Genomic DNA, 24,288 nt, shown 5'->3' with positions numbered 1-24,288 from the left:
ATTGCAAGCATTTGAAATAAACAAACGATTTGGTTTATTCGATGTGACACTGTAAAAATTACCATAAAAGACATGATAATTTGACCTATAAGAAGTTGGGGCTACATATTTCAGGGTTTAGATTTTTTAAGACTAATGTGTCTGTATAACTCTACAGCCATTCACATGAGCCCATCAAACTTAAAGCTGCAGGGTAGAGAGGATCTTGCTGTCTCTGAGTAAGTTTCTGTTCTGCATATCTTTGTCATATATACCCTACAATCAGCCCTAGGAGACATCATTGGGATTTCTGTTTTCCTTACCTATAGTTTTCTTCCCTTTAGATCTTCTTCCTTGATTTATATTATCCTAATCTGCACTCTCCCACTTTTCAATGTCTACAGAGGTTGTTATCTACTCAGTAATAACAATAATGATTATGACAATTACAACTACAATGGCTAAAATTTATTTCATGCTCTCTTTATGCCAAATAATGTATTAAGCACTTTATATGGATTATATCGTTTAATCCTCACAAGAATTCCATAACAAAAATCCTATTACTACCCCATTTTACCAATTAGTAGTATTTTAAGTGATAGAAACACCAGGTATGAATAGCTCGGTGATGAGGAGGAGGATAGTGATAATGAAGAAGAGGAAGAAAAGACAAAGGAGGGGAGGAGGAGGAGGAAGAACTTATCAGAACACATGACTGAAAAGTACATAAATACATCAGACTTCCCATATGACTTGATTCAGGGCTCAGTGGTGGTACCAAAAGTCATTACTCAACTCTGCTTCCTTTGGATTAGGTTCACTTTCTTTCTTTTCTCTACTTGTTTTTTGTTTTTGTTTTGTTTTGTTTTGTTTGAGACAGAGAGAGATTTGGGGGAAGGGTGGAGGGAGAAAGATAATCTTAAGCAGACTCAACACCCAGTGCTGGGTTCAATCTCATGACAGTAAGATCATGACCTAAGCTGGAAATCAAGAGTCAGATACTTAACTGACTGAGCCACCCAGGTGCCCCTGGATTGGTTTCATTTTCATGATCCATGTTATGGGTTCTGCAGCTTCCAGTTTACATCATCAAGAATACCAATTAAGCAAAAAATCTCCATACCCAGTCTCATTGTCTCTGCTTGACCTAACATGGGCCATATGCCTATTTCTGAACCAATCCATGCTTGTTCCTGGGAGCACAGTCTTTCAGTTGGCTGGGCTTGGGTAATGAACCCCCTCAAAGCAGGAAAGGGGGTCAACTACAGCAGAACTACATGGATGGGATGCAGATCACTGCTCCCCAAATCCAGGGTTATTGCTAGCAATGGTTAAAATGAATACTGGGTACCAACAAACAGCCTTATATACTTAGTTTTATCCTTATACTTCCTTTTTTAGAGAATTACCCCATTGCTTTGGCATAACAAGACCTTATTGGATAATGATACTTTCATCTCAGTGTATCTGTAGTTCTTCTCGAGTTCTTGGCATGTGTAAATTTTATGAACGGAACCATTCTACCTTCATTTTAAAATAGTAAGGAAAAAGTAGACCAGATAGGGTCAGGCAAGACTGGTGGTATACCAGTGGTGACTACTTCTTATACTTAGTTGATATTACTCCACTGATAACATTTTTCAATTGTTTTATACATGTTTGTCCTTAATTCCAAACCAAACGCCTCCTTTATAATTACAAGTCAATCATGAGAGACTGTCAAAGAGCTTGTGTATTTATCCCTGAAGGCCAATATTTCAATATTTCCAAGCCAATTTTTTACTACTTTTCATTATTAATTATATATAAGTAACGTTGACTTTTACATTCAATGTAAATATAAATTCATTTTATTTAAATTGCTTAGACTCCATTTGTCTGTTTTATATTCTCTGAATTCTTCCAATGAGAAGGAAATTGTGAAAAATTCTTCCATTTGGAGAAAAAAATTAAAGGCATGAGCAGTATCAGGGTGTCTGAGTGGATCAGTCAGTTAAGCATTGGACTCTAGATTTCAGCTCAGGTCATGATCTCACAGTTTGTGAGTTCAAGCCCCATGTCAGTCTCTGTGCTGACAGTGCAGAGCCTACTTGGGATTCTCTCTCTCTCTCTCTCTCTCTCTCTCTCTCTCTCTCTCTCTTCCTCTCCCTTCCCTCTCCCTCTCCTTCTCCCTCTCCCCCTGCCTCCCTCTCCCCCCTTCCGCCCCCATGGGCATTCTCTCTAGTTCTCTCAAAATAAATAAATAAACTTAAAAAAGAAAAGGTATGAACAGTATTGCCTTGGTTCATACTTGAGAGGTAAGGTGCTAGAAAACCTGAATATCTCTATAAAAAATAAGACAAATCAGTATTTTTAAATCAACCCCCCAATGAAATAAAAATAAATTAAAAAACCCTGTTCCATTTAGTTTTACAGTTGTACAATTAGAAAAAATATGCAAGTAATAATTACAGTCTTAACTAAGCTTTTTCAGATAATTAAAAAACATTCTCCAACTAATTCTGTGAGCTGGTATATATGTGACATAAAAACCAGAAAGGAAAACACAAGAAAGGAAAATACACACCCATCTTAATTATGAACATAGATGCACAAATCACGAATCACAAATAAAAATCACAAATAAAAATGACTCCAGCAATGCTTATGGAAAATAACATTAACATTTGCTGAGTGCTTAATGTGTACCATTTTCTGGTCTCTTAACTCATGTAATTGTCCCAATATCTTGTGAGGGAAGAACTATTGTTATTCTAAAACTCATAATGATTCAGTTGAGTTTATCCTAGGAATGCAAGAATGTCTTAATATTCAAAATGTAATTCTCCACAGTTAAAGACTAAAGAGTCAAAAAGTCATGTGATCAGTAAGACCATCTCATAAAGTTCAGTACCCATGCATGAAAAAAAATTTTTTTGCGAAGTAGGAATTTTGGAGACCTTTCTTCAATTGATTAAGGGGATATTGTATATGTATACAAGAGAATATTATATATACATATGTATATCCTCTTCTTTTGTAAAATGCAAAGTCTGTTCATGACAAAAAAAAAAAAACCTCTAGCAATAGAAAGGAACACCCTTTGTCTAACAAAGAATATCTACAACAACTAAAATCATACTTAATGGGAAAATATTAAATACTTCCTTGACTTAAAAAATAAGACAAGGATGTCATTTAGGTAATAAGTTTGTTTTCTGCTTAAATAATATCAGAAGTGGGGATCCTGGGTGGCTCAGTCAGTTAGGCATCCGGCTCTTGATTTCAGCTTAAGTCATGATCTCAGTCATGGGATCAAGCTCCACACTGGGCTCCAACCCCACGTTGGGCTCCGTGCTGAGCAAGGAGCCTGCTTGTGGTTCTCTCTCCCTCTCTCTCTCTCTCTGCCCCTCTCTTCTGCTGGCACTCTCTCTCTCAAAATAAATAAATATTTAAAAAATAATATCAGAAGTAATTTAATATTTTGTGACATCATAACTTTTTCAGAGTGGGAGAGTCATTTTTCAATGACTCTTGAATAATTCTCCAAACTTGTTCTTTGCCATTTAGATGCTTTGTAAAACCTGTCAAGAACTGGCATATAAAAGCACAACCAATGCTTAGTACAGCATAATTTAGCACATCTTTTACCCAGGAAGCTGACAATATTGTGGAAGAGTATCTCCAACTGTAAGGGATTATTTAAGGGCTTGTAGGGAAATCCTTTCCAAACTTTGGAACGCTGTGATGCAATGCACATCACTACTACCAAAACTAAAAGTAGTGATGTCTCTTCCTCTGCATTTCTGAATCAATGGTTATAATAAGGAAATATGCCTCTCCATTAGTACGCCTTTTACATGGCCCTCTGGCACAAATCACAAGATGACCTCAAATGATTTGAAACTTAAGTAGAAAGTCTTTGGAAAGAAAATGTTATATTGTCTCAGCAAGAGTCCAAATTCCTTTCTGACTTACTGGCAATAGTCTAGAAAAGACTGTCTAGTTAATTATGATAAATTCACCTCATTTCTTTCTCTATGTGAGACAAAATTCAAACCACTGATTGGTGAGCTGTCTCAGAAAATAGAGATAGAAAATTAACCTTTCATTTATTATGGCAGTAATAATATGTATCACATAGGGTGAGGTGAGGCTTAAATAGATAAAGCAGCTATACTTTGCACAATGCTGGGCACGTAGTTCATCAATGGTTATAGTGATTCTTCTCATCGTCATTATCATAATCAACATCACTGTCATTGTCATCCCTAATTGAGCATCTGCCATGTACCAGGCCCATATTAAAATATTAAAGGCAGAACCAGATTCATTTGTGGAGTTTTATAATCCCTGGGGAGATACTTAGCCATTAAAAATTCATGATACAATTATTCTTAAAGAACAAAGTTTTAAGTTCACCATATTACAGGTTGTTGAGAAAGAATTTATTAATCCAATTTCTAGGAAACAGGCTATGAAGCAATCTTATTAAGAATATTCCAACCGAATATGAATACACATAGGGAAATATTAAAAATGATGTTCAAAAAAGCCAACCCAAATGTGGATCAAGAAATAGAGACACCTCTTGAAACAGAAAAGGCCCTCTTCTGAATTGTTAACTAAGTCTGGGATCAGTTGCACTCCAGAGTTTGCACCTGCTTGACTCCACCAGCAGATGTTGCTGTGAAGTCAAATAAGGCCTGCACAGAGAGGAACATCCCTGGGCTGGCCTCTGAGAATGACTTCTCCGCAATATAAGGGAATCTTTATGTTAGCTTATTCATATGTATTTTCACGTGTTTGCTTCTTTTTGATTTAATCCACTGGTAACAACATGGAAAAACTTAAAGACAACTTTTATTTCAAATATTAGTTTAGGAAGTACTTTTAGATACATTATCAGTTTTTCTCTTATTTTCATAATAACCCTGCAGCAAGGTAGGCAAGTCCTTTATCTCTAATGTCTTGGCTACTGTGAAACTCATCAAGATTACTTGGCAGGTCTGACTTCTTCTAGTTGGTAGGTGATGGTGTTCTAAGATTAGAATGCTGGATTTCTGAGCCCAAGACCAGCATGCTTTCTTTCACAGTCCAAATTTATGAAACTGAATGCAAGTGTCAGTAATCTATTTTCTAGTTCACTGAAATCCATGTAAACGTATATCATTACTTTGACCAAGATTTTTAACTTTATGAGTGCTATTTATTAAGGGGCTAAAAGACAGTTCTGGAAACATTTGACCTCAGTAAGCTTCTCAACGAAAAGCTTTCTAACATAACATTTAATTAAAAAAACTAAACATCAGTTAAAATTTCTTCTTTGTTTGCAAATGTAATTGTTAAAGTGAAGTTAATTAACTAATGGCAAGTACCAAACTCTAAAATGTATACTTAGTAGTAAAATGTTCTGAATATATTTTAAAGGAATTAACATTTCACAAAAAGCCAATTTATATTGTAATAGACAAGGAAAATATATCAACTGTTTTGTTCACATATTCATATGCAAAAATATTGCTCTAGTGACATACATACGTATGTACTAGAGTGACAAAGTGACAAACTGTCACAATTTGTCTAGAACTGAAGGGTTTTCTGAGACACAGGACTGACTCTCAGTGCTAAAGGGGGGACAATTCTAGGCAAACCAGGGCAATTGGTCACTCTAGTACACGTACACATGATATTTTATATTTTATATATATAACGTATTATATTTTTTCCTCCTAAAAACTTGAGTCATCTTGCACATTTTACAACACCATGATACAGCGATGCCCTTAATAACCATTCTGGCGAATGAAACTCTTTGCCAATGTGCCAAACTACACCAGCATACTGATATTTCTTTTTAGAAATTTTATGTCAGTTTTACACATTTCTTACTTCTTCCTTTTGATGACACTATGTATTCTGAAACTCATTAAATACTATTAGGAAAAAAAACAGTCAAATAGCCAACTTCCTGAGAATTTATAAAATGTATTTTCTAAGTATAGTCTATGAGTGTTTTGAGGGAATAAAGTGTGTGTGGTCTTTTCAATTAAAACAAAAATTGTTCTACTGGATCAGATTAGGTTGGTCAAACAATAGTGGATTTAAAATGCCAGAAGTGTAGCTTTCTCTCCTACAAAAGAAATGCAGGGATAGGCAGCCCAGGACTGACAAGGCAGCTTCACAACATGTGAGACCCAAATTGCTCCGAATTTCACAGTCTAAGATGGTTGCTGAAACTCCTGCCATCATTCCCATATTCCAATTGGGAGGAAGAGGAAGGGAAAGAGATTCACATTCAATATTTCAACATCAGCCAGAACTTAGTCACCTGGCCACACCTAGCTGCAATTGATGCTGGAAAATACAGTCTTACTATGAGTGGGCATACTCACTATTGAAACCAGAATGTTGTTACTTTAGAACAGAGGGAAAAAATAAGTATTAGGGAACAATCAGAAATCCCTTGAACCACTTATCTGGATTTACTGCCGTAGCAGATGAGATTTCTACTTTTGTAACCCAAGAATTCCTTATTTTTCTTCTATTTGCTTCTTCTTTACCCTCGACGTGTGATCCCCATAAAAAAATTAAAAATGCCCTTATGCTTAACTCTGTCAGAATACGAGTTTGCATGTATTTTGGGCAGATCTAATTCTTGCATCTGGGATGTGGAAATTGAAGGCATGCCTAATTCTCTGCTTGTGGTTGGATCTAGTGTTTTTTTTTCTTCCAGTTAAGTTTTCAAGTCATATAGATAATGGCTAAACAAGGACTTAACGTATGGCCAGTGTGCCTACAACCTTGAATCATGTAACCTCCAAGGTTCTGAGACTGGCCTTTGACCTCAACTGTGAACACCGTTTTTGGAGATCCATCAGCCTCATTTTGTGGGTCTCACAAGTGGAATGAAACTATATTGATACCACAAACATCCTCAAGCATACCTAGATTCATGACATTTTATTGATAAAGGCAATGAGAGACCAATTCCCTTCTTTTACTGAGAAAACCCAGAAGAGTTAAGTGACTTGTCTAAGGACACTCAACTAGTTATAAAATGTGGTTTGATAACTACTCCTGGCCCTATTCTCCACACCTCCCAAACCATGAAGACCTGTGGTTGCTCAGGCCCTGTCTTTAGGTGGACATATCATCACTGTGGCCTTACCACATTTGCTACTGACATTCAGAAACAGCTTTGCCGTAGTCTTCTATTAGCCCTGCATAACCTTGACAGGAGGAGAACATCAGTGTGGGAGAGAGTTACCTCACCTTCTGCAGGGTGAAGAGGTTTGATTGTCCTCTCCTTCATGCATGAGTATGAGAATGGGGTACGCTTTCAGGGTAGGAGTCATCGTTTCCTTTCCAGATTTTTAGATCTCCCCAGTAACAGTCCTCATCACATACATTTGGGGAACTATGCTAATTTATGTTTGTTGCTGTGTTACACAGGACAGAAAGTTGTATATGGTCATAGATTTGCCAAATTGGAAGGGACTTAGAGATCATTTTTCCTCAATTCCTTGATTTCTCAGTGGAGAAAACTAAAACTCAGAGAGATGAATTGACTTAGCCAAGATCAGATGTTTTGCTTATGATTTATAGGAAGCCAAAGCTTAAAGCAACTCTATAGTTTATTTCTAACAATATTAGCTATTACCATTCACACAATAGATTAGTATCTGAAAACTGTTTCCTGCTTCGAGTTTGGATTTGCTCCAAAACATCTTTTAAATTTATAGTTAGATGATACGGGATAGTTTTATAAAATATTTTATTTACAGTACAGCTTTACAAAAATAGTCTTAATAAAATTAATACAAAACCATTTTACAATATAACTTATATAACTATCTTCTCAAAAAAGTGACATTCGGTTATAACACATAAACTACATTTGCATTTGTTAAGTCACATTGTAGTATAAATATGTTTTATCATCATTTTTTAATAAGGTACATACCAATAACAATGAACAATGGACAGCAATATGTTATTTTATTTTTCTTCCAATGTAAAAGTCCTCTCTGGCCAAAACAAAATTAACCAAAGGAAAGTAAAACAATTGTCCTTCTGTTCAACAATACAGTCCATTTTAATTATTTGAGAGTTTATCTGACAAAGACATGGCATTAATCTGAAAGCACCTGGCATAAAGTCTAGTAACAATATCCCCAAAAGCATTCTCCAATGTCTTGTCTTCAACTGTTTATTCAGTATTTTGCCAAGATGAATAAAAATTGATCTCAACTCGCCCCTTCATTAATCTCAAGTGTGCTTAATTTGCACTGAGGTTTTTAGACCTTCCCAACTGGCATATGTTGAAAACGTGAGTTTCTTTCTTTGGCTTCAAGTAGAGTTTCACAACACTTATGAAACATACTGAGCTCCTCCATGTGGCTGAATTTCTGTGACTCCCCACCCAACAACATTTCCCCGGATGTGACAAGAATCGGCTCCTGCGGTCTCTCTTATCTCTTCATTGCTGAGAACGCGATCCCAGATATTAAAGCCTGTGAGTCTTCCAGAAAAGGCTAGTGTTTCATCAAAGCCACCACCTACACAGCAGCCGTTCTTTTCTTGGCCAATCTGCAGGATCCCTCCCTCAGGAACAATATGACCTATGGCCATCTCGACAGTGGTAGCCACCAATTCACCGTTTACCCACAAGGACATGCGCCCCTTCTCTGAATTCCAGGTGCTGCACAGATGGGTCCACTTTCCCAGGGAAATCACAGTATTAGCAATCAGTTTGTTCTCCTCTCCACCCACCACAAACACTATGGACTGATAGCCAAGGTACAGCTGGATCTCATATGGATTTCTCTTTGTGCCATACGAAAACAGGATGGTTTTGTTTAATACATCTGTGGCTTTGACCCAAATGCAGGCACTAAAAGACTCAAGCTTCATTGGTGTCGCTGGATGCACGCTTCCAAAAATCTTCTTGGAACGCATTGGGAATAAAAGTGCTGTTTCACAACCTAGAATGGCAAGAAAGTAAGAAGGATAGGAGAGAAAATATAAATTCACTCAGAAACGATTCCAGCATTTGGGTCTTTTAGCATAGGCATTTTAATGACTACCACTGAAAATTATGTGCAGTATTACACCATGACTTGAGGAGCTTCAAGAGTGATTTCTTGGTAGAGCAAAGAAAACAGGAATAAGGAAAGTCAATTGTCAGGCTTGCTCAGTGAGGCATCTAAGTGGACAAGATGACATGCAGAGGAGCCAAATTGTCCCAACTCAGAAAATAATGGAAACCATATTTTAATAACTAGTTCCCCTCACAATTAGCTTATTTCCTTTTACTGCTTTTTTTTAAATAAAAATGTTGAGTCACTATGCTTTAACTTCAAACAATGACACTGTATTTTCAAAAAACCTAGAGCCAAACTTGTTTCCCTCTTCTTGACTTCACCAAGCTTTTAGAATAAAAACAAAAACAAAAAACCTATGAAATTCAATGGACCTGGCTCACCCTATTTACCCATGGTCAACATGTATTTTTATTTTATGTGTTAATGTTTTATTTATTTATTTTGAGAGGGAGACAGCCAGCAAGTGAGCACCAGCACAGAAGCGGAGCAGAGGAAGAGGGAAAGAATCCCAAGCAGGCTCAGTGCTGTTCAGTGCAGAGCCTGACTCAGGGCTTGATCTAATGAACTGTGAGATTGTGACCCGAGCAGAAACCAAGAGTTGGTGCTCAGTCAGCTGAGTCACCCAGATGCCCCAAGTCAACATGCATTTTTAAGTGAAAATCTAGGACAGTCATGTTGTTGCTGAATACATTTCATATACCTCATGTTCTAGATAGTTGTAAACTTTGCAAAGTTTGTAGAAAGCTACCTTTGAAAGTCAGCAATAGATGATAATGATGACTAACTCTAATTGGGTAATCTCTGTGTACCAAATACTGTTCTAATCCCTCTATATCATTTTAATCTTAACATTCCCATATTAAGGGATAGTCTTAATATTCCCATTCTACAAAGGAGAAAAGTAAGGCATAGAGCACTAAGTAACCTGGTCATCAGAGGCCACGCCCTAACTAGCACACTGCATTGCTTCTTAATGGTAGAAGAACCCCTAGATTTGACTAGGGGGGCTGGAACTCAGTTTGTTTTACTATTAGCAAGCATGCAGTTTTTGATGAGCCCCATATCTCTCTAGGCTTTTATAGGTTAAAAGCCTCTTCCAGTCTCTTCCTAATATTCTGCAAGTCTGTAAGCAACAAATATATAGTACTCAGGAAGAACTGTGTAGCCCAAGGATATGCTTAGAAACTCTTATTTTGTCCACAGGCTTATAAATACTGTTTAAGCAACAATAGAAAGCCTTTAAGGAAGAGTGAACTCTTTCAAGGGGCCTACTGGAGAACATATTTCTGCTCAAGAGCACTTGGAAGGAGACTTTGTGACATGGGAGTTGGGAGCTCAGTAAACTCCCACCTCAGTTCATCTCCAGGTCACATGTCTGGTCAGGAAGCTAGAGATGCTGAAGTGAAGATCTAGATGTCTCTGGGAAACATGCTAAAACCTTTCACGGGTGAACTCTACTTTGTGATAACTTCATAGGTGTATGAGAGACCAGAAAAAAGAATTTTTTTTAATGTAAATGAGCCGAAGTATTCACTTTATGACAAACTGAAGATTTACCACAAAATAGCTTTGATAAACAAACTTCCAGAGCATTTAGAGACTAACTGGTGAATGTGTAGAACTTGCAGGCACCAAACACCCATGAAAAGTGTGCTGAACTAAGTTCAATGACTGCAAGTGATTGAGGGCTAGGCTCTGTCCTAAAAAATTAGACAGATGTGGACCTAGAAATAATCAAAGAAATACTGAGATTCAGAAAATTGTATGAAAGTAACAACAACACTAAAGCACAAGTTGGCCTGTTACATTTTGCTATTAACTTTTTCAGTGAGTAATTTGAATTTTTCAAGATTTTTGAAATTCTTAATGAGGCATTCTTTTTTCAAATGAAATCGGTAGATGCATTTTTTTTTTCTAGTTGTGTTAATTAAATCAAACAAAGATAATGGAATAAAAGATGCATAACCATTTGAGATCTTCTCTGTAATATCCCAGTAAAGTAGTGTTCCAGAAGGGGCCTATTGCAGTCTAATTAACTGATTTCCTGTTTAAATAAACCCAGGCAGTCAGGATTGCATTCCAAAGCCTTCCTTGATTGCCTCTCTGAGACCCAGCTTCCCCTGCAGGGTGCACTGGCCATAGGAATTCATGGAGTGGAACTTGTTGTTCACAGGATTTTTGTGGATTTTTTGGTGGGGACCAGTCACTGAGGCTCTTGCTATCTCTTTAAAATGTCAGAGACTCTCATGAAATGGCTTTTAACTAATAGGTTTTTCTGATTATATTATCAAAGACCGAACAAAATTAAAACCAGGTTCTTAGGAGGCCGACAACAGAATAATTAGGAATCCCTTAGGAACCAAGCTGGCAGGAAACCAAGGGAAGAGAAACCAAACCATGTGGAAAAAGTACTATTGGATATAAGAAATTAACTATTTTAGAATTCAGAAATACATTCCTCTCTGCTCTAACTAGCATACAGAGGTGAGAGTGAAAATTCGCGTTAATCAGGTACATTAAATGTACAATGATTTTACATGGTTTGCCAAAGACAAGAGATTTCATCCATTAAGACAGCCACCAGATTATAATTTGTCTCTTTGCCACTTACATTGAGGATCTATTGTATATTTCATTTTATGCTTTTTCAGTCTCTGAAACCACACGTAATACATTCAAGAAAATATGCTCAGTACTGCCAAACAGTCCTCAGCTATTTAGTAACGACTGATACTCTGGTATGGTTTCTGCAATTTTAAATGAAACATGCTCTCACACATGCTTATGATTCTTCCTCCTACTTCAACAGATGAGTTGCTTTATTGTAACTATAAAGAGGAATGGCATTGTTTGTGATTGTTTTCCCTTCATGAGATTCTCAGGAACAGCGTAAATGATATTTTCTTACCCAAGTCGCTGATTTTCTAATATAACCCACAAATGATTTTTGCCCTGCTATCTCCAAAAAAGTTTGACTTGTAAAGGAGTGTTACTTGGCTCCAAATAAATCTCATTTCTTTTAGCCATCTTCCCAATGTATTTTTCAGGCCCACATGTGTTTGGAGATTCATGTAGTATCACATGGGACTTCCAACAAGTTGCATCTGGTTCGAACCGCCTGTCTTTCTCTCTCTCTCTCTCTCTCTCTCTCTCCCTCTCTCTCCTTTGGCTCTCACCCCTTAAATCACTGGGGAGGAGGGTTACCAATTGGCTCCTACCTCAGACCGTTCTACCTTGGATCCCGCCCCCGCAAGTTTATCCCAAGCCTCCTCTCTCACAGGCTAATGCCCCAGGCCCCGGGGGCTGGGGGACCCCTCAGGAATTCCACTAATCTTTCAGGAGATCAGGTTCAGTCTCAAGTCTCTTGCTCAGAACCAGCGGGGAGGAGGGGCCGGCCCAGGGATTGGAACGTGTCCCTAAAAATTAGGCTGGGCCCTGAAATAGCGCGGGGGAACCGGAGCCCTTTCCCCCCTAAAGAGAGACAGGCTAAAATTAGAAGAAGTGGAAATCCCTAACGGAGGGAAGCCGGACAGCTAGAGAGGTCACGGTTATAACCGGCCAATAGAGCTCCTGCACCTCCTGGTCGGATCGGGTGTCAGGGGCCCTTGACGTCTATTTCAAGACTGTGATGGTTACGTGCACAGGTCTCTTCTGGGCTCCCCGCGGCCGGAGAATACTTTTCAAAGTCAGTTTTCGCGCCTTGTATGGCGTATGTGATCCGTGTGAGCGTGCATAGAGAACTAGAGCTGCGTGTGTCCCCACTGAAGCTGGCCCTAGGGGGCTGCCACTGGGCTTCCCGCCACGCGCGTTCCGAGGACAAAGCGGTGGGGGAGGGAAGGGGGCCGCTCGGCTCCGCGTCCTTACCTGCCGGCAGCCAGCGCCCGGCCGCCCAGCCCTGCACCGCGCGGAGGTCGGCTCGCGTCCGCCGCAGCTCCTCGAGCACCGCGCCCAGGGCGCGCCCCGCCTCCTCCGGGCGCGGCGTCTCGGCGCTCTCCAGGCGCGCCAGCCTGCGGCCCGCGTCGCGGCTTGCCTGCAGCAGCTCGTCCAGCGCCCGGGCCAGCCGGGCCTCCACGGGGGCCGGCGGCGCGCACGGCCTCGCCAGGCTGCCCGCCAGGCGGCCCAGCTCCGCCCGCAGCCTCTGCAGCTCGCCCCGGAGGACGTCGTCGGTGGCCTGCAGCAGCATGCCCTCCCTCATCTGCGAGTCCTCCAGCATGATGAAGAGCTTGTCCCACTCGGTGTGCTCCCGACGGCAGTCACACGGCGTGGCTAGAGCGCGGGACACACGCGTTACCGGCCCGCCCAGGCCTTCCCAGGGCGTGCTTTGTAGAAAGCCGACCTCCCTCGGTGGTCCCAAGTTACTGCCCGTCCCCAGCACCCCCTCCCCTTTAAGGACACCTCCGGAAAACAGCGCGTGACTCTCTCGACAATGACAGAAACCATTCACGGAGGTACATATTAAGTGGAACGCTGTGAAATTGCCGTTCATGAGGCTCAAAACAGGCAAATATCGGCGATTTCATGCGGTCCAAGCCATTATGTGTCTGTGACAGAACTTTTTGAAACCTCCCCCTTTCCTAAAGTGCTTCTTTTCTTTGGCAAAACAAACTATAGTTTTTTTAAAAGCTCATTTCGTTGGCTACGAAGTATATGTATAATATTTAGACCCACAGGGATGGATATGTAGTTAGGGTTAGCAGAGAAACAGTTAAAATGAACTTACGGTCCTCAGTGGGATGGAGTCCATTGTCTATTTCGTTGTCCAAATTCACATACATGAGCTCATAATCATCCGAGGTCTCGGCAGACACCGCACACCAGAGAGCACAAAACAGAATCGCAGGGAGATGCATTGCTGGAGAGAGACAAAGTTCTTTCTTTTGCCGCTTCCCACAGCTGGCCTGAGGGGACGAGGCGAGCTCTCGAGTGAGCAGTGTTTGAGCAGCGGAGAGGGAGAGTGAGAGGCAGGAGCAGAGAGCCCTTAATAAATGCTGGGGAAAGCCTGAATGGAGATGAATGAGTAATGCCGGTGGCACCGCGGTAACGGGAGTTCCCCAGAATTTGGAGGGGAGGGGGCTGGGTGGGAGGGCGAGGGAAATGTGGACGTTGCACAATAATAGACCGCAAAGGTTTACACTGCAGTCAGATTAATTGGAGGAGGGTCAGAGGGGAAAGAGGTGGGGAAACTGGGCTAAGACTGTCCCCGTGAGGATTAGCTGTTGTAACTTGAATTGGTAACACTGAGGGATGAAAGGCAGGGGAGGGGAGGGGAGGTAGGGGGGGAAGTAAGTCAGCAGGCATAGAGGCATGAAAGCAAGATCATCATTCCAGCATTTCGTGTGGCGCTTTTACAGTTTCACAGCCCTTTATGTATAGAAAACTTTCCCACTTATCCTTTGTACACAGTTTTATAGGTCTGAGTTGTGAAAATTACTCTGTGATTCTGAGATAAACCAACTTGGTAAGGGTTTTGATGGCCCTAGAAGCCAAGTCCATTCTGAGTTATTCCATCTTTAAGCCTTCTGGAGTTGCAACTATGCTTTTATAAACATACTTTTAAAATGACAAACAACAAAGCAAAAGCGATAAATCTGAATTCAGAAAGAGCTGGGGGGAGAGGAATTAGATGATTTTAGGAATGTTTCTTTTCATAAACCAGTATTATGCGGAAATGATATGATTTCACTAGGTTTAGAGTCAAAGTTCATGTTTTTAAAGTAAATTTAGGGATTCCTGCTTCTGTGGAAATAATGAAGGTCTACATAAGCTGAAAACTACTGTACAAAATGCCTAGAAATGCATTTACATTATAATAACATTAAATGTACAAATGGACTACCAATAAAGTTAGGGAAATATCCAGGGGCCAAAGGTAAAGGGGGGAACCACAACCAAACGCTTAAGCCCAAGAGCTGATGTTAAGGCCCCCCCTGGAGGGAGGTAAAGGGAGGGAAGGGTTATCAGTTCTGCAGCAACCAAGTATTAATGACCATGTGGGAGCAAAGCTTAGGCCGGAGTGGGGAGTTAGGAGTGAGACCCTCACCTAAAGCTAGACCCTCAGAGAGTTGTATATTGGATTTCAGTGGATATAGCCCCATTCTCGGTCCTACACTAAATAAGTGAGAAGTAAGCATGTCTCTCTTTAACTGAACTTTTCAGAGTCCCTAAAAGTTTGTGACTGTGGGTCTGCCCTCACACATGTGCAAGATTCAGTGTGTACTATCTGCCACAGTAAAAACAAGTTCACAATAAAAATATTTAAACATGAGGAAACAGTCCGCAACAAATCAGAATCAGCAGAAACAAAAAAAAGGATTAAACACCCCTCTCCCAAAAACTTCATTGATTTAAAATATCACCTAGGAACTGGAAAATAGGTGTGTTTAAAGTTATTTTAGATCCTTGGGGCACCTGGGTGGCTCAGTCGGGTAAGCTTCTGCCTTTGACTCAGGTCATGATCATGCGGTTCATGGGTTTGAGCCCTGCATTGGACTCTGCTGACAGCTCAAAGCCTGGAACATGCTTCAGATTCTGTTTCTCTCTCACTCTCTGCCCCTCCCCTGCTCATGCTCTGTCTCTCTCTGTCTCTCAACAATAAGTAAATGTTAAAAAAAAATTGAAATTACTTTAGATCCACAAGGAGTTGGAAACATGAACAAAGAAAAGACATTGTCAAAAGAAAAAGACTAGGCAGATTTTTTTTTTTTTAATTTTTTTTTTCAACGTTTATTTATTTTTGGGACAGAGAGAGACAGAGCATGAACGGGGGAGGGGCAGAGAGAGAGGGAGACACAGAATCGGAAACAGGCTCCAGGCTCTGAGGCATCAGCCCAGAGCCTGACGCGGGGCTCGAACTCACGGATCGCGAGATCGTGACCTGGCTGAAGTCGGACGCTTAACCGACTGCGCCACCCAGGCGCCCCTAGGCAGATTTTTTTTTAAGGACCATATGTAATTTCTAGAAATAAAAAAAAAATTAATTGAAAATTTAAAAACCTCAAGGAATGGGTTAAATGACTAATAGGCAAAGCTGAAGAGAATATTAAAGAATTGGAAGAAAAATCTAAGAAAATCATCCAAAATATACTCTTTAAGTTCAATAAAGTATTCTAAAGTCATTTCATTGTTCAGGAAGATGATAGAGAAATTAATTTTGTTTTGTTAGTTCCAGCACGTATCTTTTAAAGACAGCCATGAGAACCAAAAGGAAATAGAATGTTCAAATAGAAGGAATAGAAAGAATTGAACAAAACTTGTTCAATAGAAAGCAGTAAAGAATGGAAAAAGGCATAGACAAAGCTAGATGAATAACAAAACACAACACAGTGTTGTAAAAATAAATCCAAGTGTACCAATAATCATCATAAATATTAATAAAACAAACTTTCCAATTAAGAGACATAAGTTGTCAAGTAAGAATATTTTTAAAATCCTCAGCTATGTGTCATCTACAAGAACCACACATAAAACATAAGAACCTAGAAATGTTCAAAGTAAAAATTTTACAAGGCCAAGGGGAGAATGTATGAAACAGGTACAATTCAAAAAAGCTAGAATAGTTATATTAATATCAATCAAAAATAGACTTTAAGGGAAAGAGAATAAAGTATGATAAACACTTTACCAGGAAGATATCTCAGAATTATTTAGTAACATAGTTTCAAAAAATATATGCTGAAGACTGACAAAATAATGAGAAACTGAAAAATCTATAATTATAGAGATTTTAATAGAAGTCTTTCATAACTATGTCCACTTCTGTGATAACTGATCAAATTACAAAAACGCTGCTAAAGGATAAAGAAACCTAAACTATATAAAGTTCTATATAAAATGAAATATATAGAACATTGCTCAGAAAGTTTGCTAAGCAAGTTCTACCAAACATTCAAGGAACATATAATCCTCATCTTACACAAACTGCTTCTGAGAATAGAGTATGCGGGAATGCGCTACATTCTTTCTATAACTTTCTATAACTTTAGTAACTAGGATACTAAAAAGAGACAAGGACTTATTCAAGAACATAAATGCAAAAGCTCTAAATAAAATATTAGCCAAACATACTCAACAATATAAGCATAAAAATACATTATAACCAAGTTGAGTTTATTGCAAGACTCATGTAAATATTAGAATTATCTATTAATTTATTACATTAACAATTTAAACGAGAAATCATGTAATCGTGTCAACAGATGCAGAAAAACGTTTAATAAAATTCAACAGTAATTTATATACAAACTAGAAAACAGAAACTTAAACTGATAAAACAGAAATGCCAAAATCGATAGAAACATATACGTACATAATAATGAATCCTTAGAAACATAATTTTTAAAAACAGGAATAACAAAAGGATATCCGTAGACACTGGTTCTACTCATAGAGCATTAGAGGTCTCAGCCAGTAAAAGTAGGACAAAAAAAAGAAACATAAGATATAAAAACAGAGAAAAGAGACAAAGCCATCATCAATTATTATGAGTTGATTACCTATAAACAGCAAATCTAAGAGACTCTGAAGACAGATTATTAAGAGAAGTGAGCAAGCTTTGCTGGCTGAAAGAACACACAAAAATCAGTGTTTTCTTAATACCAGCAGACAATTGATAGAACATTTTTTAAAGCTTCCATTTATTTACAATAGCAACAACAAAAATGAGATACCTGGGAACCAATTTAATAAAAGATACATACAACACAACTAATATCACAAAACTTCATTGAAGACATTTTTTAAAACCCTACATGGATGGAAGGCCCTGTTCTTGAATGGGAAGACTTGCTTTCACAAAGATGTCAATTATCCCAAATTAGTCCGTACATTCAGTGTGGGGAAAAAAATGCCAATCTAGTTTTTTGAGGAAGTTGACAAACTAATGGTAAAATTTATATAAGGAGCCAAGAGGAATTTGAAGTAGAAGATGAAGAAATTTGTCCTATGAGATATAATGATTTATTATAAACATTTTGTAATTAAGAAAAAGTATAATTGGTGACGCTATGATAAATATCCAGAAACAGACCCAGATATATGAGAAACCTTCTGCATGAAAAAGGTATTAAAAATCAGAAGGGAAACAACTGACAACTTGATAAATGGAGCTAGGGCAATTGTTTATATCCACACAAAAAATCTCTTCCTCATGTACAAAAGTAAGTCCCAGCTGGATTAAAGACAAATATGAGAGACAAAATCATAATGCTTTTAGGAGAAAATTTTTATGAACCTAGGGTAGAGAAAGATATCTCAATAACAAAAAAAAAAAAAAATACAAGCTATGAAGAAATTTTAAAAATCAACTACATTAACATTGCAACTTTAAAAGCAATCAACAAAAAACTAGTATACAGAATAAATAAATGCCTTCTACAAATCAAGAGGAAAATATAAACATCCCAAGTGAAAATAGGCAAAGGATATGAATGGTCAAATCACAAGAGGGGAAATGACCCGTGAGCCTATTAAAAGGGTACTTAGTCACACAAGCAATTAAGAAAATGAAAATGGGGGCGCCTGGGTGGCGCAGTCGGTTGAGCGTCCGACTTCAGCCAGGTCACGATCTCGCGGTCCGTGAGTTCGAGCCCCGCGTCAGGCTCTGGGCTGATGGCTCCGAGCCTGGAGCCTGTTTCCGATTCTGTGTCTCCCTCTCTCTCTGCCCCTCCCCCGTTCATGCTCTGTCTCTCTCTGTCCCAAAAATAAATAAACGTTGAAAAAAAAAATTAAAAAAAAAAAAAAAAAGAAAATGAAAATGAAAACAAGCACACACACACAAAAATGAGGTACCATCTCACACTCCATCAGACTGGCAAAAACCGATGTCTGTCAAGACCAAATGTTGGCAAAGATATGGAGCAACAGAAACACTCATGCCGCTGGTGGGTGTGTGAATTGTTATAGTCATGATGGTGGGCAGGATAGTGCCCCCCAAGTGTTCATGTCTTAATCTCCACAGCCTGTGGACAGGTTATGTTTCACTGCATTGAAAATGGAACTAAGGTTGCTACATAAACTAGGGAGATAATCCTAGATTATACACATGGGCCAGTGTAATCATAAGCATTCTTAAAAGTGGAAGAGAGAGGCAGAAGGGAGAATCAGAGAAAGAGATTGATGATGATAGCAGCAGAGTCAGAGGACTTGCTCTGTTGCTGACTTTGAAGATGGAGGAAGGGAACTCTAAGGAATGCTGACGGTTTCCAGAAACTAAAGAAGCCGAGGAAATAAATTCTCTTCTACCACCTCCAAGAAGGAACCTGACCCTTCCAATGCCTGGATTTTAGCCCAGTGAGACTCATGTCAGACTTTTGAACTATAGAAATATAAAATAATAAATTTGTGTTGTTTTGGCCCACTAAGCTTTTGGCAATTTCTCATGACAGCAATAGAAAACTAATACAACCACATTGCAAAGAAATTTTGAAACATCTAGAAGCTTAACTCCCAGGGACAAAACCACTGCTTTGCCACTTAATTATGGGGTATAGGGGACATCAGCATCACCTGAGAGCTTGTTAGAAATTCAGATTCTCAAGCCCAAACCCTTAACCTGCGGAATCAGTACCTATGGTTTAACAAGACACTCGGGTGATTTCTAAGCACACTAAGCTCAGAAGCAGTACCCTAGCGAAGATCTCCCATTTATACACAAAGAAATAGGTATAAAAACTGCCACGTTGTTGGTAAAAGCTAATCATAATAATCATCATATTCAAAATAATCATAGTAATGTCTCTCAACCATAGAGTGTATGAATAAATTGTTGCCTATATATACAATAGAATAGCATACAGCTGTGGGAGAGCTCCTTGGAGCAAAACTTCAACACAATGTTGAATGTACAAAAAGTTAGCTATTACAAAGAGATTTATACAGTGTGAATTTTACTGATATAAAGTTTTAAAGCATGAAAAACAACACTGTAAAATTCTCGTTGGTGCATATACGCATACAACGAAAGTGTAGAAACATTCCTGAAGATGATAAATACCAACTTTAGGATGGTGGTTGCCTCTGGAGAGAAAAAGATAGGAGTGTGACAGGAAGCAATTCTGGCACGAGGTTGTTTTGAAAAGATGGTTGGTGTGCACACCCTTGTTCTTTATATTATTGCCTACATTTATCTAATGGCTTCAAACATTCCATGATTTAAAAATATATTAGTTTATAAATGGGATAGATAGGATTTCTATACCTATATCAGTTTCTAACTCAAAAAAAAAGGTTTTAAAAAAATTTATTAATATGTATTTGTTTTGGGGAGCGTGCAAGTGGGGGAGGGGCAGAGAGAGAGGGACAGAGGATCCAAAGTGGGCTCTTCCCTGGCAGCCTGACAACAGTGAGCCCTATGTGGGGCTCGAACTCATAAACGGAGATCATGACTTGAGTTGAAGTTGGACGCTCAACAGACTGATCCACCCAGGTGCCCCTCAAAAAAGTTTTTATGCATTTATTTTTTTGCATCATTTGATAGAAATTCAAGTCAGCTGACAATGACTAATCTGGAGTTTTCCCCTTCAGGGCTCTCAGGACGTTTAGTGAGTGAGTATTGTACCAAAAAGCCTTACACCAGTTTCCTCTCTTCAATTCCAATGACAGTCCTATTTATCACAAACTTTTTTAGAGATTGATCAGGATGTCTCCATAACTAAGTTCTATGATCAAATGTACCCTGTACATTACATTTAAAATTCCTGATCCTTTAAAGAAAATTCTTGGTTAAAATGGAAAACAAACAAAATAAAGCAATGTTTTGGGACGGACACAACATTTTTTTAAAAGAAAACTCTGAGTATATTTCCAATACCTTGTACTCTGAACTCTTGTACTGTCCAAAATCTGCTGGAGACCAATTCTATGAACCGCATGTGAGAAAAACAATTCTCATTATTTATCATCTCCCATAATCATTCAGTTTGATCCAGAATCACCCTTCTATTACATTTAGTCACTGATATTCTGAAAATGATGACTTTCTTTCCTTAATTCTCACATCTAAATGTCCTTTACATATAGACATGTCCCCACCATTTAAGAAAGGTCTACATATGTGTAATCACTTCTGTTTATTTGATTCCTTCTGTGTATTTCTTCTGTATACAAAGCCAAATTTAAAGTAAATAGACACAAGAAAATTTTTGTTCAAGAAATCCCTAGAAACCAATTCTCCTGAGACGTGTAAGTACTTAAGAGGATTCTGAGGGGGAAAAAAAATCCATACCATAAAGTGATAAGCAGATGTTTCCCATATGTTGTTTGCAGATAAGTCTCTGTAGCTTATGCAGTATCTTTTCTTGAGATTTTGCCGTTTTAAATCCAGTTGTCCCTACATGTCTTTGAGGTAAATCATGTGTGACAAACAAAGCTGAGTCTAAACTTCCCTTGAAATAGTGCAGAAATTGGGGATTTAAATTTGCATTGCTACTTTTCTAACTATTCATAAAAATGGAGCATAGTTTCCATATGTCAGTTGTCTAAATCATGCCTCCGTATCTCTCAGGAAGGTGAATACATTCCTCTGTGCTCTTTTTTTGGTTCAGTTTCATTTAGTCTCATGCTTACGGCACTGCTTAGTTTTCATTTAAACAGCATCCAAATGTTGTGTCTCATCAGGAATTCTTCATCAGAACTGTTTCCTTCTTAAGGGTGTGGTCCGGTTACTGTCAAATTTTCCTCTTTCCCCATGGTGCATTACTCAGGAAAATTTTTCATTAGATAATAAATAAATAAAATATTCCCTTTTATGGAATCAGTTTAAGCCATGCTCTAGTGGTTTTTCAGGATAAGATACTGTGTTATTTTTAGCAGAAGACTTGGCCATTTAATGAATAAGTGCAAAGTTTACTGAATTGACACTAATGGTGTTTCTACTGATTGGGAGCTAATAGTCATCATTCTTGGTATTGTTCTTTCAACAGGTAATGCCATGTTGTTGAGGGTGTTACCTGCTGTGTATGAAAAGCAGCCTCAGCCAATTAACAGACACCTGACAGAACTCCTGGCCTTGATGTCTCAGCTGGAACAACCAGAACAGTACCATCTTCTACGGCTTTTACATGTAGCTGCAAAGAGAAAGCAACCAGAGGTAAAAAGTACACCATATACATGATGGTCCACATAACCATGCATGTTTCTGGGTTTGTGAGCAGGATGTGTGCTTCAGGCTTCCTCCCTCATGTGTCTAAACACACCTATCCTTCCATGAAAGCACTCATTCACTTTTTCTATAACTGTGAAAGTGAGGAGGTAGGTGATGGCAGAGGTTGAGTACTGTTATGGGTCCCCAGAGAAACAGAACCGTTAGGATACATATATCATGAACAATTGGAATTGGCTTATGCGATTATGAGGCTGAGAAGTCCAGAAGTCCCACAAATGCCCCTTACAAAGTGCCATTTGTAAGCTGAGGACCCAGGAAAACAAGTGGTGTAGTTCCAGCCTGAGTCCAAAAGCCTGAGAACCAGGAGAACCAACGGCTTAAGTTTTGGTCCAAATCTGAAAACTTTAGAACCCGATGGCTGATGGTGTAAGTCACAGTTCAAGAGCAGGAGAGGACCAATGTCACTGTTCAACCAGTCACATTCAGGCCCTCAGCAGTTTAGATGAGGCCCACCCATGTTGGGAAGGGCAATCTGCTTTACTCATTCTACCAATTTAAATGCCAGACTGATCTGGAAATACTCTCACAAACATACCTAGAATAATGTTCAGGCAAATATGTGGGCACTGGATGACCCAGTGGAATTGACACATAAAATTAACTTTAACCGGTATAGTACTAAAAACAGAAGAAAGAACAAACAAATCTACAGCCATTGCAGAACAACCTTAATTGAAGTTTGGTGTGGCCATGCAGTCCCAGGAATCTATGCTTTCTCAGATAGGGCCAAAAGAATGACCTGAACATGGGGAAATCAGTCTACAGTGAGAGCAAAGTCTCATTTTCTAGGGGGCAAGTTAGTTGTTTTTTTTGGAATCAAATAAAATATTAAAATAATTAGGATAATTGTGATTATCAGTAACAGAGCACCCAATCCATGCTGGCTTAAATAATGAAAGGAATTTATTAGCTAATGTGATGGGGGAAAACAACCCTTAAGGTGAGATTTGATCCAGCAGCTCAAATGATATGAAGACAACAATTTTCCTATCCTCTATTTCTCAGATTTGATTTCTGGTTTTGGCTTCTATTTTCTGCAGGCTTTGACCTGTGGGCTTCAGACAGGTACCAGGGGCTCTTTAGGCACTGTGCTTCTTCTACCCCCTCCACCACCACCAACAACATCCAAACAAAAGTCCTGATAGTCTCTGTTTAGGACACACACTCTACCCCTGGCGCTTCTGCTACCCCTCAAGGATACTCAGATAGAGACTAGAGGCTGCCAGGAAGAGGAAAGTAGAAATGGATTACGGAGGGTACCAAAACATGTGTACGAGTAAGATTAAAGGTCAACTCCAGGTCATATCACTTATGGCTGTATCCTGCTTCGTTTCTTGATAATGTCAATACCCGCCACTTGAAAAATCAGTGAACGTTAGGTGAATACTGGAACATTTGAAGTCAACATTCAAATTATTCAAGGAAAGACAGGCAAAATGGTCATATGTGTTATTAACTATAATAGGCTGCAAATGCCTTGTGGTAAGGAACTCTTTCTTCTTTTCTTCTGTATCCCAGACCTTGGCATAGTGTCTGATAGCACTCAATAAACATTCATAAAACCAAACAGAATAAAACAGAGTGGTAAGTGTTCTGCAAATGGTATGAACAGAAGGGGTGGCAATGAATTCTGCCTTAGGTAGAAGAAATAGGTGACATGAAGATTCATAACTGGAGTGGCATCAAGGCCAGACCTTGGAGAATGGGAGTTTTTGTTTCAAGTGGAGCAGAGGGGCAAAGGATCTTGAGGAAGTAGAGATGGGCCTGGGAGTCTTGGACACTAGAGAGCAGACTTGAACCCTACTCATGGAAATTCCGATTCAGTAGGTCTGGGTACCCAGATCCTGCCTTTTACAAGTTCCCAGGTGATGCTTCTCCTGCTGCTCCAGGGACCACACTTTGAGTAGCTAGACTAGAGGTTGGGCAGAAGACTGGGAACATCCATGTCACCTGGTGTACATTTTTGCTTTTGCCCTTAGAACAATGTATATCATTATTTTTGCATGTCTGTCTTTCCCAGTGCACTCTAAACTCCTTGAGGGGCCTGTGTCTGCATATTTA

General features: G+C 39.1%; 2 protein-coding genes across 3 annotated transcripts in view; one reads left to right on the top strand and one right to left on the bottom strand.

Annotated features, from left to right (window-relative positions):
* Positions 1-24,288, top strand: part of VEPH1 (ventricular zone expressed PH domain containing 1) — a 235,637-nt gene that overhangs the window by 33,773 nt on the left and 177,576 nt on the right. For both annotated transcript variants that reach the window (XM_047100256.1, XM_047100255.1), the window contains exon 4: positions 21,986-22,152. In XM_047100256.1, coding sequence (XP_046956212.1) covers positions 21,986-22,152 — 167 coding nt within the window. The remainder of the gene's footprint in view (positions 1-21,985; positions 22,153-24,288) is intronic.
* Positions 8,335-13,918, bottom strand: PTX3 (pentraxin 3). Its single transcript, XM_047100257.1, has 3 exons — positions 13,789-13,918; positions 12,933-13,334; positions 8,335-8,948 (listed from the first exon to the last, which is right to left on the bottom strand). The coding sequence occupies exons 1-3, from the start codon at positions 13,916-13,918 to the stop codon at positions 8,335-8,337; spliced, it is 1,146 nt and encodes a 381-aa protein (XP_046956213.1).

This window comes from Lynx rufus, unplaced genomic scaffold (genome assembly GCF_022079265.1).
Source record: "Lynx rufus isolate CCGP_SWC_20201006 ecotype Redwood Valley unplaced genomic scaffold, mLynRuf1.p SCAF_5, whole genome shotgun sequence".
NCBI lineage: Eukaryota > Metazoa > Chordata > Mammalia > Carnivora > Felidae > Lynx > Lynx rufus.
Note: the sequence above shows the minus strand (reverse complement) of the source record. Positions and strands in the feature narration are given on the sequence as shown.

What these genes read in the sequence shown, in the direction of transcription:
- PTX3 (XM_047100257.1), bottom strand. Translation starts at nt 13,918, where the DNA reads ATGCATCTCCCTGCGATTCTGTTTTGTGCTCTCTGGTGTGCGGTGTCT. An exon ending in ACTCCATCCCACTGAGGACC is followed by an intron (nt 13,335 to 13,788) that starts GTAAGTTCATTT and finishes CCCGCGCTCTAG; the next exon opens with CCACGCCGTGTGACTGCCGT. An exon ending in CGGGCGCTGGCTGCCGGCAG is followed by an intron (nt 8,949 to 12,932) that starts GTAAGGACGCGG and finishes TTGCCATTCTAG; the next exon opens with GTTGTGAAACAGCACTTTTA.